General features: G+C 42.4%; 2 protein-coding genes across 9 annotated transcripts in view; one reads left to right on the forward strand and one right to left on the reverse strand.

The window, feature by feature from the left end:
- Window positions 1-4,805, reverse strand: part of CFAP99 (cilia and flagella associated protein 99) — a 58,109-nt gene extending 53,304 nt beyond the window's left edge. For 3 of the 5 annotated variants that reach the window (XM_051618715.1, XM_051618714.1, XM_051618712.1), the window contains exons 1-2: window positions 4,372-4,567; window positions 971-1,098 (exon numbers count right to left, since the gene is read on the reverse strand). In XM_051618715.1, the coding sequence (XP_051474675.1) occupies window positions 971-1,090 (120 nt within the window). In that variant the 5' untranslated portion in view covers window positions 1,091-1,098; window positions 4,372-4,567. Of the gene's footprint in view, window positions 1-970; window positions 1,099-4,371; window positions 4,568-4,763 lie in introns of those variants that run through there. The other 2 variants (XM_051618713.1, XM_051618716.1) reach the window with 2 other exon arrangements.
- Window positions 4,806-5,347: 542 nt separating this feature from the next.
- The window catches only part of ZFYVE28 (zinc finger FYVE-type containing 28), a 151,508-nt gene continuing 139,713 nt past the window's right edge, over window positions 5,348-17,142 (forward strand). For 3 of the 4 annotated variants that reach the window (XM_051619106.1, XM_051619107.1, XM_051619109.1), the window contains exon 1: window positions 5,348-5,633. In XM_051619106.1, the coding sequence (XP_051475066.1) occupies window positions 5,595-5,633 (39 nt within the window). In that variant the 5' untranslated portion in view covers window positions 5,348-5,594. The remainder of the gene's footprint in view (window positions 5,634-17,142) is intronic. The other variant, XM_051619108.1, reaches the window with a different exon arrangement.

Below are 17,142 nucleotides of genomic sequence, written 5' to 3' on the forward strand. Positions count from 1 at the left end.
AAAGAGTTATGCCCATGCTACAAGGCAGGAGGGAAGTGACAGGAACTATGTGGCCTGAGTGGAAACTGTTTAAGAAAGCAAACATCCAAGAAATGTGTATGGATCCACTATCACACCTCCACAGTCTTGTATTCCTGTAGTCATTTGTGTTTCTGCAAAATCAATGTAGAAGACATTCTAATTGGAATAGCAGTTGTTTAGGCCTTATTGTCAGAAGTGAAAATGAGCAGTGGAGCTACGTGGCAGTGTAGAATCAGGCTCTGACAATGATAGCACATGCCACGCACAGACAATAGCAGTCTAAGCAATGTTACTGTCTTCCCTTACTGATTTTCTAAAGTTGGTTCAATCCAGTAGCTGCATCAGCACAAGTCAGGGTGGCACTGACGACAAAGAGATGGGAAGCAGTGACAGACTGGTCAGGAAAGGATGGGAACTGCTTCTGCCAGAATCACTACATATTGGCAAATCTTGGTCTGGTTACTTGCAGTATTAGATTAAAATTAGGTAGTTATTTTACTGTTACTTGCTTTCTATCCCACTGCTCCAATGATTACTTATGTCCTCAAAGCAAGAATAACTGATCCTGAAGTCAGCTTCTGAACTGCATTTGTATATATGATATGGGTGCTGCTGACAGAAACTTCCATTTGGAGGGAGGAAAGGAAATAGGAAACCAGAAAACAGCTTAGTCAGGAGTGGAAGAGAAGCTTTCCCTATCATTGTCATATCCATTTTAGGAAGCCATTGCTTTCCCCATCTTTTGTTTATACCCAAGCAGTTACTCAACACCCCTGATTTTTACTTCCTTGTTTTCTGGTGACAACCATAAGAAATTTGAACTTTAGTCCTGAATGAACGTTATCACTGTGAGAAAAATCTCTGAAAGTTACAATATCATGTTAGAAAACAGATAATATTTAAAATCACATGGTAAAACACACTAAGCTTTGTAAGAAACTTAATATACCTGCAACATCTTCTCTGATTCATCCAAGAAATCCTCCACGCTCTGATTTTCAGGGTTAAATTTTTTAAGCTGTTCGACTATTATTGCAATATGTTTTCCATGGCTGACCATCTTCACCATGGAGAATCCTATAAATACAGTAAATCATTAATTTTTCATGCCTTCTTCAGTTGTAGCATAATGTATGTTGATAGGCTCACAGAAGATATACTGCAGTAATGTAGAAGAGAACATTTAGGTCAAGCTTTCAAAATTACAGTGATTCAGAACAGCTGACAGGAGAAATGAGAATACAGTACAAACATAAATAAAATAGAAGGCAAAATTACATATTTCTTATTCTGCAAATGTCTCTACATTGAGATTGCATGGCAAAGTTTTGGTGGTGGGGGGCTAGAAGTTTCTCCCTATGTCCAACAGAGGCAATGCCAGCTGGCTCCAAGACAAACCAGCTGTTGGCCAAGGTCAAGCCCATCAGTAATAGTGGTGGCACCTCTGGGATAACATATTTAAGAAGGGGAAAAAAACAAAACACCTGCACAACACCAAGAGCAATTGCAGCCCGAGAGAGGAGTGACAAATCATGAGAGAAGCAACTCTGCAGACACCAGGATCAGTGAAGAAGGAAGGGGAGGGGAGATGCTCCAGGCACCAGAGCATATTTCCCTGCAGCCTGTGGTGAAGACCGTGGTGAGCCAGGCTGTTCCCCTTGCAGCCGTGATGGTTAATGGTGGAGCAGATATCCACCTACAGCCTGTGAAGGATCCCACACTGCAAAAGGTAGATGCCCAAAGGAGGCTGTGACTCCATGGGAAGCCCGTGCTGGCAGGACTTCTGGTCCCGTGGAGAGAGGAGCTCACACTGGAGCAGGTTTGCTGACAGGACTTGTGACCCTGTGGAGAAGCCAGGCTGGAGCAATCTGCTCCTGAAGGACTCTGCCCTTTGGAAGGAGCACAGGCTGGAGCAATTATAAAGAACATAGCCCATGGGAAGGGCTGACATTGGACCCAGGCTGGAGCAGGGGAAGAGTGTGAGAAGTCCTCCCCCTGATGAGGAAGGAGCAGCTGAGACAGTGTGTGATGACCTGACCTCAACCCCCTGCCGGAAAGGAGGTAGAGAAATCGGGAACGAAGTTAAACCTGGGAAGAAGGGGGGAAGGTGTTTTAAGCTTTAATTTTTATTTTTCTATTATCCTACTCTGATTTTGCTGGGTAACTAATAAATTTATTTCCCAAGCCAAATCTGTTTTGCCCATGATGGTAACTGATCAGTGATCTCTCCCTGTCCTTATCTTGACCCACAAGTTTTCCGTCTGTTTTCCCTGCCCTGTCCAGCTGAGGAGAGGAGTGACAGAGCAGCTTTGGGCACCTGGCATCCAGCCTGGGTCAACACACCACAGTCTCAAAAGAGTCTTAGGATGGTATCTCAAATGGTTTCTGTATCAGGTTATTTGATGAAATCAAAGATAAACCAAGAGAAAAACATGAATTTTTGCATGTGTGCTATGCAGGTCCTATTTAACACATTATTCTTCCTGGTGACATGCAACTGAAAGCAAAATTTTAGTCTTGCATCTTATCATATATTGTTAATAACAGCTGATTTTTGGAAACAACAGAAGAATAGGAACAGAGATGGGGAATATAAGGAAGCAATGAGACTGTTTGTTGGCAAAGTGAGCAGCAATAACAACACATCAGTAGTCCGGGCCACCATCAAGGTTTCTGAAGGCACAGCAGTAGGGTACTTCTTATGCTTCATGCTTTGTTTGTGAAATGACTGAATTATATTTATCTCCAGTATGTCTTACTCATATGCATGAGAGCTTGCAGAACTGGATACCTAGATTTTAATGTTCCCATGACAAGAACTGTTATTAATTTTTCTATACACATGCACATGTTGCTGTGTATGAAAAGCCAGTAATAGTCAGGGCTGAAGGTTATTAATGTGGTTTAGCAATGGGAAAAAATGAGCACAGAAGTGATTTTCCATGGTGAAAATCAGAATATATTTTTGAAAATCACTCTTCTATTTTATATATCATATTTTGATGTTAGAAATTAATGCTTGATCAAGATGATTCATTCCCACTGTGGTAAAGATAATTAATTTCTTGTTTTAAAAGGATATTGTAACATTTCTAAATACAGTGCTTTTGTACTCTGCCTTTCAGCACTATCATATGCAATAATAATTGCCTAGACAACACTTTTTATTACTGATCTCAAACTGCTGAAAAAAAATTAGTCTGTGATTATGTTCAATATAGGCATTTAGTTACCCAGTACAACTAAATGTCCAATTAAAACAAAAGAAATCCAGCAAAACTGGGCTGGATCATGACAAGGCAAATAAAAAAAGAGATGCTATGTCTCTGCCACAAGGGGATTGGACTGGATTGGATTCAGATTGGATATTAGGAAAAATTTCTTCACAGAAGGTCTTTTCCAACCTTGATGATCCTATGATTAGAAATAAGTTTGAGCTCCCATGCTCTGTACATGCTGATATTCACCCATCCCCTCCAAATAACAATAATTAAACCCAAGCACTGGAATATGAAAACTAAGACATACAGTATTGCCTTGAGAACTCTGGACACACGGGGGTTCTTAACAGAAAGAAATTCACCTGTAGTTGTATTTAAACAAGCTGCTATTGTTATCATCAATGCTTTAAAACATACACATCAGGAATAAAATGCTTTGTCTTATGCCATGCACCATATTTCTACACAGCCATTTAGGAGAATATTCTAATTGTTATGTATACAAATTATATAAATGTATAACACGTACAGAATGCTAGAGATCTTATTCCATTATTAGGTATAGAATTGCAGTTAACAGAGGTAAGAAGGAGCCTGTCTTAGCCTTACTTGACAATGGAGCTTGGAGATATTTTGACAGCAACTCCACAGTGTAAGACTGGCCCCAGCTGTAGAGGCTGGCTTCATTGACTTGAAAGATTCCTTCAGGTTTTATGTTTGCTCCTATGTTCCCAGCCTAGAAAGACTGTGACTGCATTTCCTCTGACGAAAGCTGTCCTTCTTAAAAAGAAGGCTGAACAAAGCCTCCCTGAAAAATTCAGCCAGATCAAGTAGCTACTGCTCAAAAAGGAACAGGTGTTTCCCTCAGCTCTGTGCCAGAAGAGCCACTGAATACAGGGCACAACTGCCCCAGGGGTTACATCCTCCCATTTTAGTTTGCTCTCAACTTTTCTGCATCGGTGACTGTTACCTGGGGGTAGCAGAGAGCAGTTCCAGGCACAGGTCCTTCTTTCAGCAGATTCCTCTCTTAGGGCAGCCAAGCATCCGGTGGAAAACACTCACCCTGAGCAGCTGCACGCTGAACCTGATGTCCACTTTTAATTGGCATATATTTCAATGCTTTGCTTACCTGACTTACTTACGCTTGGCCCAGTGCTGTGTTCGGTGGGTTGGTCGGTGTTGCTTTTCTGATCTCTTGTGGAACTTGACAACTACAGATGAATCGCACAAACCCGCCTGCCAACAAGTTGCGTGATGTTTACGAGGCAGCGAAGTCAGAGGCCCGCCCGCCTGGCGGCTCGCCCGGAACCGCAGCGGCTCAGGGAAGCTCGGGGAGCGAAGCCCACGCACCCACCCACCCACGCACCCACCCGCCCTGCCCCGGCCGCTCTCCCACGGCCAGCGCCTCACCCGGCGCCGCTGGCGGAAGGGTCACGCACGGCCGGCCCGCAGCCCCTCAGGTGAGCGCGGGGCCGCAGCGACCCCCGGCCCCGCACCCGCCCCCGCAGCCCGGGCGCTCACCCCGCTCCCCGCGCAGCCCTCGCGCCCGCCGCCGCGCGGGGGCTGCTGGGAGCTGGAGTCCTGCCGCTCGCCCGCCTCCGCCTTGCAGGGCGGCCCGGCCGGGATCAGAGAACTACCCCAACCGGGGACAAAGATGGCGGCGATTGTTTGCCGCCGTTGCCGAGCAACTGATGTCGCCCCTCCTCGCTTGTTGTGCTCCCGGGCAGCAGAAGACACCGACCGCCCGATCACCGCGCTCTCGGGCCGGGCTGCCGCCAGCAGCGGCTTGTCTTCCCCAAGCGGACACGCTCCGCACGGCCAGCGGAGAAGACTACAAATCCCGGCATGCACCGGGCCAAGGCGCTCGGCACCGCTCCTGCGGCTGCAGGGCCTGGCATGCTGGGACACGTAGTCTCCCCGCCCCCTTCCTCCCGTACGCAAATGAGCAGCCGAGTGGGCGGGGCGAGGCTCGGCGGGGCTGCCATCCGATTGGTTGGCAGGCGCTGGAGCCCGCGGGGAGGGGGCGGGTAGGCCAGCCCTGCGCATGCGCCGTGCCGGCTGGGGGCGGGGCGCTGCTGGCGGCCGCGCGATGGTTCGGGGGCTGTCAGCGCCGCGCCGAGCCCGCGCTCGCGCTGCCGCCCGCCCGGCCCTGCGCTGAGGGAGCGCGCCCCGCGGCTGCTGCCCGGGCTGCGGGGGAGGAGGAGGAGGAGGAGAGGGAGGAGGAGCCCTGCGGCCAGCGGAGCCTCTCGGCCAGGGGCAGGGCTCAGCCCGGTCCCCCGAGCGGCGGAGCCGGCAGCCCGGGTGGCAGCGTCAGGCGGCGGCGGCGGCGGCGGGGTGGCAGCGGCCGCGGGGATGATGAACAGGTTCCGAAAGTGGCTCTACAAACCCAAGGTGAGCGGTGAGGAGGCGCCGCGGGAGGCTTGTGGGGGGCTGGCGCTGCCCGGCGGCGTCTCGGCTGGCCTCGCCGCCGGGGTCACCCTCACCCCGCCGCGGGGAAGTTGGTGCGGGACGCGGAGCCGGACGCGCTGCCGCGGGGTCGGTTCGCGCTGGTGGCTCAGCCGGGGCCGGGGAGGCGGCAGGTCCGCCTGGCTCCGGACGGGTCCCGCCGGACGCGCTCGGTGGCGGCAGGAGGCGGGAGCGGCGGCGGAGCGGGCGGGCGGCGTGTGCGGGGCGGCGATCCCGGCGCGGGGGAGAGATGACGAAGCAGAGGCTGTGCCGCGGTGCTGCTTGGACCTGAGGAGAGCACGGCCCGGGGGGCTCTCCCCGGCTCCGGCGGGGCTCCCTGGGGGGGCTGCGGAGCGGCCGCTCGGAGGCGGCTCTGCCGAACCTCGGCGCTGCCGGGCTGGGCTCCCGGCTCTGCCGAACCTCGGTGCTGCCGGGCTGGGCTCCCGGCTCTGCCGAACCTCGGTGCTGCCGGGCTGGGCTCCCGGTGCTGCCGAACCTCGGTGCTGCCGAACCTCGGTGCTGCCGAACCTCGGTGCTGCCGGGCTGTGCTCCCGGCTCTGCCGAACCTCGGTGCTGCCGAACCTGCGCGCCCCGGTCCGCGCGTCGCCGGAACCCGTGGACAGACCGCGCGGGTGTCTGTCCTGCTGTCCGCGCTCTCTGCGTCCGCCCGAGAACTTTTTAAGTGCAAAAAAAAAAAAAAAAAAAGCTCTGTAGACGTATATTTTTCTGGCCCTTTTCACTTTCGAATTCTTGGAAGGAATCCAAGAATCATAGCTTGCTTTGTAATGAAATTATCTTCTGGCACGAGTAAAACAACTGCCTGGAGAGCGATCGTGTCTCGCGTGTGAGGTTCAGATCGTGTATGAAGGACATTACCGGCTTTGAACATCTGCAGCATCCTTTTCTTTTTGTCTAGGCATTACAGCTGTCAGGATAGCTACTCACTTTACCAAGTACTTCAGTTAATTTTTGTCTCTGTCTGTCACTACCGCCCCTTGGGTTGTTGTTTTTTTCCTTATGTTTTAATGTCAGTAATAGCGTTAAGCCTCATTTTGGTAATATTCCATGTACACAGTTCTTCTGAATTACAGCCGGTAGGCTGGGGCTTAGGGGGGGAAAAAAAAAGTCGAGATGATACTGCAAAATAAAAGTTCAGATTATCCTGGCTTTCTGGATTTTGTATGTAGTCGTGACCCTGGTGAGCACTGTTGAAGAGCACAAGCTCGTCTGATGTTGCTGCTAGTAACTGAAAGGAAGATAATTTATAGATTAAGTAACAAAATATAGTAAGAAATTGCAGGTAGCTCTCATTAAACTTTGTTATTTGCTTGTTTTATAGCAAGGGAAAACGAAGAAAAAAATTAATAAACAAAAAAAAATGTTGGTAATCTTAAATGCAGAATACGTAATTGTAAATAACAGCTTTCATCACTATTTTGTCTCAAAACTAACTAGATTTCTCGTTAATTTTCTTTCTAATGGCGATTTCATCTTTTTATGATTAAACGTAGTTGTTAATATGCTGCTCCTTTGCTATATGCTCTGTGTTCAGCATACAAAGTCTGTGGCAAGCAGCATATGCTTATGTTTCTGTGAGACTTTTTCTTCTGGTAAAGGAGTTTTCCAAGCCTGTTTAAAACCAGCATCATATCCGTTTTGTTGTATGTTTATACTTCCTCTGAGAATAGTTTTTGTTGTTTTGGTAGCTCACTACATAATTTTTGTCCTTTTATTCGGAATGGGCTACCTGCAAGTTGTTGGATCACGTGTTCCTTCAGAAACAGGCATTTTTTCTGACGTGCTTATTGAATTGATGTGCATAATGTAATTAAATACACGCAAGTTTGGGTAACACTTTCTGGGTAGAAGGTAAGGTGGAGGAGCTCACAATTAGCAACTGTAGCTTTCCTCCTTATACTGCTTGCTTTTGTATTTTGTCAAGGAATCCTTAGATTCCTTCACATAAGGTTATTGGCTTCCACAGTCTATCTTGAAATGGTTTTGAATGTAATATATTTTGAAGATTAATTTTTTGAATATTTTCTGGTGGGGGGTGTGACTGCTAGTGACTTAGGTTATTTAGTTGTAATCCTCTGTTAGGTACTTTGGATGCCAGGTTCATTTTATCAGTTAGATTTTGCTAGTACCACTGATCAGGAATGCTTCTTCTGAAGTATTCCAGCTCCTACTGCAGGACTTCTGCAGATTTTGATGGTACTGGGCATTTGGCCTATGTCTTTGATTGGCATTCAGAGATACTTCTGAAGGCAAGGGGGGATGACATCAGAATGCAGCAAATTCACAGTACATCCTGTTTAGCAACTTGAATGTATGGTTTAGCTTAATCCTGGGGTTCCCATTTCATAATCCTTCCTAAAAGAGACCCAGCCCCCAAATATGTAAATTAATTCAGCTTAAACTTGGTAAATAGGGGAGAGGAGGAAATGGAACAGAACAGATATTGCTTAACAAGATGGAATTACAAAACTATCAGGATAATCATCAAGTTACTGTAAGATACAGGAACCTGCATCTAGGCAGAGATATTTACTTGGCAACTCCTACATCTCTGAGCATACCAGGGATGGGAGAGAAAATGTGGGTCTAGGAAGTGGAGAGTCTTGACTAATGTCGTGAGCATGTCACGAGAACTGCACCCCTTTCCGAGATTCCTGTGAAGTCAGTACTCTTCCTGTCCAGCCCTATTCTTCAGGTATGCTGATATACCAGATTTTAATAACCCCGATAAATGCCAGTGGTAGAGGTAACCAGAGAATGAAATAAATAGCAACGATGTGATCTGTATGGCTGGTAGGAGGCAGAGTTTTAACTGTTGTATTAGAGACAGAGCAGGGATGAGATCTTGTTTCCAGCCTCAGTGCCACATTGGTTATTATTTAATTTGTCTGTAAGACGCATTTTCTTTTTGGGACTGCAGATTCAATGCGTTAAGTTTTTGGAAGGGTGCTGGTGTTTGCTTTTGATCCGGGAGAAAATTCAGAGGGGTGATTTGAAGCATTAGCGTTGTTGAATTGCAGCACACTGGTGGAGCAGCAGTTACTCTGTCTGACCTCCTCAGGTCACTGCAGGCTTTCCAGGCACTGTCACCTCTCTGAGACAAAGGATAATCCCTTCTAAAACAAACAATTTGTCTCTATGCCAGATATAATAGAAATATTTTCTGTTACTTCAGGGAATTTCTTATCTTGTACCTTCTGATGCTGGAGCATTCCACAGGTGTCAGGTCAGAACCTGCTCCCAGGCAGATCTGATATCGAAAGCATTCAAAATAGTTGGTATTAGTCTTGCTGTTTGAATCCAGAGACTAGCTTGAAAAAAAGCCTGGGTAACTAGCTCACCAGGCTAGCTCCTCTGAATTAAGCTCAAGTTGACTGATATTTTGAAAGAACCCTGTAGTGTTTGACAGGGATGAAGCCTCCCTAATGACAACTTCAAGATGACCTTAGTCTCTTTTGCATAGCAGATGGGAATGTCTTCAGTGGATGTTTTTCTTTTGTTTTTCCTTTTTTCTTTTGTTTTTCCTTTTTTCTTTTGTTTTTCCTTTTTTCTTTTGTTTTTCCTTTTTTCTTTTGTTTTTCCTTTTTTCTTTTGTTTTTCCTTTTTTCTTTTGTTTTTCCTCTTTTGTTTTTCCTCTTTTGTTTTTCCTCTTTTGTTTTTCCTCTTTTGTTTTTCCTCTTTTGTTTTTCCTCTTTTGTTTTTCCTCTTTTGTTTTTCCTCTTTTGTTTTTCCTCTTTTGTTTTTCCTCTTTTGTTTTTCCTCTTTTGTTTTTCCTCTTTTGTTTTTCCTCTTTTGTTTTTCCTCTTTTGTTTTTCCTCTTTTGTTTTTCCTCTTTTGTTTTTCCTCTTTTGTTTTTCCTCTTTTGTTTTTCCTCTTTTGTTTTTCCTCTTTTGTTTTTCCTCTTTTGTTTTTCCTCTTTTGTTTTTCCTCTTTTGTTTTTCCTCTTTTGTTTTTCCTCTTTTGTTTTTCCTCTTTTGTTTTTCCTCTTTTGTTTTTCCTCTTTTGTTTTTCCTCTTTTGTTTTTCCTCTTTTGTTTTTCCTCTTTTGTTTTTCCTCTTTTGTTTTTCCTCTTTTGTTTTTCCTCTTTTGTTTTTCCTCTTTTGTTTTTCCTCTTTTGTTTTTCCTCTTTTGTTTTTCCTCTTTTGTTTTTCCTCTTTTGTTTTTCCTCTTTTGTTTTTCCTCTTTTGTTTTTCCTCTTTTGTTTTTCCTCTTTTGTTTTTCCTCTTTTGTTTTTCCTCTTTTGTTTTTCCTCTTTTGTTTTTCCTCTTTTGTTTTTCCTCTTTTGTTTTTCCTCTTTTGTTTTTCCTCTTTTGTTTTTCCTCTTTTGTTTTTCCTCTTTTGTTTTTCCTCTTTTGTTTTTCCTCTTTTGTTTTTCCTCTTTTGTTTTTCCTCTTTTGTTTTTCCTCTTTTGTTTTTCCTCTTTTGTTTTTCCTCTTTTGTTTTTCCTCTTTTGTTTTTCCTCTTTTGTTTTTCCTCTTTTGTTTTTCCTCTTTTGTTTTTCCTCTTTTGTTTTTCCTCTTTTGTTTTTCCTCTTTTGTTTTTCCTCTTTTCTTTTGTTTTTCCTCTTTTCTTTTGTTTTTCCTCTTTTCTTTTGTTTTTCCTCTTTTCTTTTGTTTTTCCTCTTTTTCCCCCTCCTTTTTTTCCCTTTTTGTAGTCATTGGTAGTAAAGAATGCTTTTTGTGAATGCTTTCTTATAGTTAAATGATGCTCACAAGGCTGGCATAAGCATGAGGTTTTGTATGGTGGTGGTGGTTTGTTTTTTTTTTAAAACCCCTCTCCTTTTAAGGTCAACCAAGGTGCAGCTGTGCCATCAGTGTCTGTTTTAAACAAAGAACTGCAGAACTCCCAGAGGTTTATGGAAATGGCTCCAACTTTTAGCTGGGAGTGAACAGTTACCATCAAGTAGGTACACAGCAGACCTCTTTCACATGCTTCAGACATTATGCATCTTCTCCCCTTGGAGTGCTTGGAGAGCTGTTCTTCCTGTTTGGAAATACTCTTAATTGGAAGGGCTTGCTCCTCATGGAAGAGCACTAGAGCAAGTTCAGTGTTGGGGAAAAAATGTCTACTTGAATGAAGAGTGAAAGGTGAACGCTATTTGTAGCATAAAGCTTCTTTTTCACTGGTGCCACCCAGTACTTACAGTCTGGGGACAGCAGTTTATGAACAAGACTTGTTATTTAATGCAGTATTTATATTAACATTTAATGACTTTCAAAGACAGAAGAACGAGGAGTTTTTCTTAGTTGGGGAAATGGCAGTTACTGGATTTTTGGAAATCTTCATGATTTTTATGGTCAGCTCTTTGATCTCAGTTATTTGCTTAATTATTCTTGTTGCTACTGTCTGATCAGAGGCTGCAGCTATTGAACTACATGAATTATTGCTATTGATAGCAGCCCTGAGGGAGCCAACTTCTAAATCAGCATACATTATTCAATTTTAGAGTTGTGCATACTGAATTGCTTCATTTTAGAAGCACCATCTAGTGGTTTAAACACAGGAGTCAAACCACAATTTTTTGCTGTTTTATTCTAGGTCTGCAGCTGACCAAAGATAATTACGTGCAGTCATACTGTTTTTTAGCCTTGATTTTTACCTGTATCTGAAAAAGGGAAGTAGGTAACTATTGCAGTTGTCTATTAAATAATTGTTTGGCTGTTCTTAATTACTGTGATGTAAGAGAAGTACATAAACCTTGCGAAATTATTTCTGATGTGGATTGCTGTGAACATAGTCATAGTATATCAGATCAAAGGTTCATCTTGCCTTGTGTGATGCCTGGTGGTTATCTCTTTCTCCATGTCTTGTATCAGATGCCGTGGGGAAAAAAAAGATAAGATTAATAGAAACTGGTATTTCTCCATGGCTTTTTAAAAAAAAACTTAGGGTAGTCTGCAGATAGGAGTTTGCTGAGCTGCAGATTGTACCCTTAAAATTCAATACCTTGTGAACATTTTTCCTTAAAATATCTAATAATTTTTCAATTCATTTGTACTTCTGGTCTCTACAATGACTACTGGCTTTTGTGTGCTTCATGATAAATTTGATTCTAGTGAGGTAAGCATTTCCTTTACTGACTTTTTCAAGCAGCCTTTGGTATGACCTTATGTGTCCCTTGTCCTGCTTGTTTTCTGCTCTTTCTGTTCAAAACTTCCATTTGGATGTTTAGTTTCTGTTCATCTCTTCCCCCCACATGGTGGTACTTGTCAGAATTTAGAAAAAAAAACTTTTTGAAGATCACTATATATTCTTCCCAGCTTATTTAGAAGAAAGACAAAATAAAAAAAAACACCTCCCAAAAATACTCTCTAATTTGGGCTACACAATATTTTCTTACTGGAGTAACTGAAAAATAACCAGTGCAAATACTTGTGTTTCATTCAACTGCATTAATAGTTATGATGGTCTCCTTCCCTGGCAGTTGTGCTAGCAACATGCATTAAAATTAATTCAGTAAAACTATTTTTAAATAATGATGTTAAAAATAAATTAATTGAAGGCTGAGCATGTTTGTGTGGTTCATGTTTGAAGACTGACTAACCTTCATTAGTACATGTGAAAAAAGCAAGTTTCTCCAGCTTGGTCGTTTTACTGGGGGATGCTGCTAAATTGAAGTCTGACTTGTTCTCAGCTGAGTCTTTGTTTTTATCTTGAAAGTACAAAATATTCCAAGTCCTTAATGTATCTGAAATTACAAGCTGGGGATTGTTGGTTTAATGGCCATATGCCCCTGGCTTGCATTTGGGAAGTCAACTGCTGCATGCCATGCTAGCTGAAGCTGTTGAATCCCATATGGAAACTTGGCTATCCCTAAGTCAGCCAAAGCAGAGCACTTAAACTGTCTGATGGATAGCTCAGTGTAATAGAACATGCTTGTCCTTTGAGGCACTGTCAGCTGCCTACTGTTTGAAAACAGGTGAGTGACGAAAGTTGTAATGCATTTTGTAGAGGTTGTAGGAAGGAGGTCTTGGGGAGATACAATGTTTGGACAGCCTAAAGATATGGCCTTCCTTTCTCAGTATTACCTTGCTGCTATAACCGGGAGGTCTTGCTCTTACTTATGTTGATGATGTGGGTCAGACTTAAAACATCCTGTGTGCATTTCTGTTCTACCCTGGAGGCTGTCAGGTTTTTTGCCTTGTCTCCTCAGCAATCAGTGACTTACTCACGTTACTTCCTCAGGCCTCTAGCCTGGCAATTCTTCTTGATCTTTCTGATCACTGCAACAGTAGTTCTTACTCCAGTTCCTCTAAGCTCACCACCCTCTCTGCCCTTTAGTATTAATGCTTTTGATCCTGTTTAGGAATAAAATTACTTGAAAAGCTGATGAACAGGAAATAAGATTCTGCAGTAAGGCTATGGAAGTGTGTTAGCAATCTACAGCTGGGACAACTGACCTCAGACCGTCATGTAGGGGCTGCCTCTACTTTGCTCTGTCTGTGTAGGCCATAAGCTCATTGTCATTTTCTCTTGGAGGGCCTTTATTCGTACTTGGTATCTGTTCAGAATGAATCATGTGAGGGTGAGCAACATGTACACCACACTGAGTGAATTGAATGAATGAAAGAAAAGCAAATGGAGATAAAGGATGCTTAAGGGGAGCCAGGTGAAGATTGGGTGGAAGAAAATGCTTCACCTAATAATATAAGAAAAAGCAGTTTGAGGAAGGAAAAAGTGAGGATCTCCTACTCTTCTGAAATGCTTGCTCTTTATTTTCAAATGGGACACAGGTTAATTTAAATGGAGTTAGTGTTTATACTGGAATGTGTTAATTCCTGCTTTTGATGGACACTTTGATCTCTGGGAATTATAGGTGGTTGAAGCTAAACTAACCGGATGCTCAGGGTGTTCTGCATTTCTGCTTTGCATTCTTTCAATTCTCACCTTCATTTGTAAACCTTTTAATGTAGGAAATGTTTCCTGACATTCTGAAGTTCATCAGGTGTTAAAAAATCCAGTGTATTGAGGTCATTATTTCCTCCCATTAAGGGAGCTGAGCTTGAAAGGAGTCCTGCATGTTTGTCTGAAAGTGGCTTTTGGATCTGTGTTACTTAGGTATCTCCTTTAGGCCTGGTATGGGCTCTAATATCAGTGCCTCTTAATTATCTTTCTGTAAACACCTGGTGAAAATTTCACCTTTTTTTCTTAATCCAAGTTGCTGAAGTTTGTGTGCTTTTACCATAGGAATGAGAAGATATCAGCATGCTTCCTATGAAGCTCTCCAGATCCTCCCAAAGCACTGTCTGCTTTTAGTTTGTTTTGAAGATTCATATATGTAAGTGCCTGCAGTGTTGAGCATCTCATGGTTTTTGCAAGTATTTTTGATAAAACTGGACCGGTATACCTGATCCAGTAGACAGCATTACAAAAATACTTTGATGCAACTGAAGTGATAGGTGGAAGCCCTTGAGGAATAACAGAGAGTTAGCATCATGTAAGGAATAGAGAAAAATGTGAAGTGCCATCAAACACATCTCATCTTGAACACGTGACTTGTTTTGCTTTGTATTGTAAAGAATCGTGCAGGTCCTCAGTCAGGTGTAAGAGATCAGTGGAAACAGCTGGGTTTTTGTGTCCTATGATGATGACTGGTTTGTTTTCATCCTTGAACGTGGTGGTTGTGTGGTGCAGATCACTTAAGAACATGTGGTGCCATGGGTGAAGCATATTACATTCTTCCAGGTGCATGCACAGGCTCCACTGGGTGGTTGTAGAGAGATAGTAGAAAACTTTGCATGGATATTTCTGAAAGTTTGTTTTGGTTTGATATCTATGCTTCTGGTGGTGAGTTTCGCCAGTTCTGGAGGTCTGTTTTGAAGTCTGTATGAAGCAGTGGGCTCTTTCAAGGAATGAGCTTCCTGTGCACCTCATAACTGTCTTAAAATTTTTTGTATTAAAATGCGCATAAGAATGTAATGTCATGATCAGCAGCAAATAATTGGAAGAGAGCAGGTTATTTGATGTGCCTTATGTTAAAAAGTGCATATAGTTTACTGACAGGTGTTCACTAGTGTAATTGTTCATTTGACTAGTATTTTCTTTGTAGTGAAGTGATTATTGAACATTTTCTTCAAAACTGATGTGTTAATGTTGGAGAATTTGCTTCAGATATCACGGGGCTGGTCTGGAGGTGTGTTATGGAAGGGTATTGCTTATAGTTTTACTGTGTTTTAATAATTTTTTTCACAAATTGCTTTGTCTGAGCAGTTGATGGAGTATATTTGGGAAGATGTCCTCTACTTTCAATAAGACTGGTTTTGGATTTTGTAGTGTTTTGCTTGTGGTGTTTTTTTTTTTAAATTGTTACTTGTTTGGGGTGGGTTGTTTTTTCCCTCTCCCCCCCCCCCCCTTTTTTTTTGTTAGTTTTATTGTTGTTTTTTGTTTTGCTTAGCCAAACTGTGACCAAAAGTTATGTTCAATGTTTGTAATGGCTTCTGTTTCCCTAACAAAGACATTACTCTCCCCTATAATTTTTGGGGGGGTTTCATACATAATTGCAGACTTTTTTTTTTTGCCTTCCTGATTTCAGTCAGGATACTTGAGAGATACTATACCTGATAGTGGTGGTGACAGTAGAAAGACAGGTGCTGAAGTAGAAAGGCAGTAGGCTTTTTTTCTCTGCTAGTCTCACTGGAAGAGGCAAGGAAGCAAGGCTTGTTATTGAGCATTTATCTTTATCTCAGAGCATATATTCCTTTGAAACTTGAAAATTTTTGTCTAGTTATTTTTAAAGGTATGTTTTCTCAGTCAGCCACAGTATTTCCTTTGATGGTTTCTTTAAGAAAGCCTTAGGTTGTATCTATTTTTCTGTTGATTTCCTTTTCCTTTTGAACTTTGAGAGTTACTATTTGGCACTTTTGTAGTAGAAAGTGCTGTGTACAGTTGATAACAAGAAACTAGTAAGTTAGTGTTAAATAACCCATACCTCTGGATTTTAAAGTTTTTTTTACATGGGCAATTGGGATGCAACTTTTTTTAAAAAAAAGAATGCATCTTCAAAATACCCTGGCATGATTTTCAGTATTAAAAATGTAAATATTTTTTTTGCTCTGCATTAGAAATATTTTGAAATAAATCAAGAAATGTTCTTGATATAATATGTATATCAATCTATAAATATATATACACACTGATACCATGTTCTGTTGTTAATAAATAAATGTAGGTGAATTGAAGTTGCCTAGTTGCTTTTGTTTCCCACATGAAATAAAGAGAAAATCTGTGGTTTGAATTCAGCTGACTTGATCAATGCTTAATAAGCTTTTTCATTAGTTTAGAAAAAATGTGTCTGATAGATATGAATTCATGCTTGTGGAAAAAAGATAAATTATGTAAGACTGTCATAAGTAATACTTCATTAATGCTTCTGAAGAGTTAATAGGTTGCAGCCTTTCTCCTGGAAACATTAGTTTTAATGTAGGGAAGCTAAGTACAACTTTTTTTTAAGCCCAGAGTTATTTGTTATCAGGCAGGTCAAGCAATGAAATGCTGTGAGATTGATTCCAGCTCTTTGTATAGTTCTCTCTCTCATTGTATCTACATATATATTTGTGTATGCCTGCACATTGGGTGTGGTCCAGAACTAGTGTATCATCTGTGCACCTTTCAAATGTGAGAAGTCATTCCTCCGAGCTTTCAAATGGCAGAGTGAGGCATGAGAGTGAGATCAGGTTATTCAGTGCCCTAAAATGTAAGCCAATAGCCAAAGTAGCCAGATAAGCTTAATTTGGGGGGTTTCTTAACCATTTTATACCTCACTTGCCGTTTCTCCCTGCCCACTACTTTACATGAGATTATTTTTCATTTTAGGTTACCCTGCAATGACATCTTACAGCTGAAGCAGTGGACTGGATTGTATGTACTTTGCTGTTCAAAGATTGGCATGCAAGTTACTGTTGCCATATGTTAAGATTCATTGTCCAACTGTTGCTTACAAATGAGAACATATGGGAGATAGGTAATGGTGATTTTCAACTGTTAATTAGTCATGTTTAAACCAATGCCTCACTAACCATGTCTCCAGTCAGTTCTGTCTGTCTTGATCTTATCTCCCTCTTGTGGTAAAATCACTGGTGCATGTTGATATGCAAAGCTTCTGGGGTGGGGGAAAAGGTTTCCTTCTACTGAAATGCTTCTGTGATTTGGAGGGTGAAGTGTGTCTTCCAAGTCAATAGCTGTCCATGAAACCTCAGTGCAAAGTACAGAAAATCCCTTTCATTTAGATGTTGTGGGGGTTTTTTGTGTGTGTGTGGTTGTTTTTTTTTTTCTGCTTACAGGTGCTACATTTTGGTTTGTGTAGGATTAAGTTGATTATGTGATAAATGCCACATAATAAAATAAGAATCCAAAGTGCCTCTTAAATGCTGGCACCTGTGATGTACATAGATTTTAGTGTTGGAGAAGTTTTATCAGTAATGATTAAACTTAACCTTTA

This window comes from Apus apus, chromosome 4, assembly GCF_020740795.1.
Source record: "Apus apus isolate bApuApu2 chromosome 4, bApuApu2.pri.cur, whole genome shotgun sequence".
Classification (NCBI taxonomy): domain Eukaryota; kingdom Metazoa; phylum Chordata; class Aves; order Apodiformes; family Apodidae; genus Apus; species Apus apus.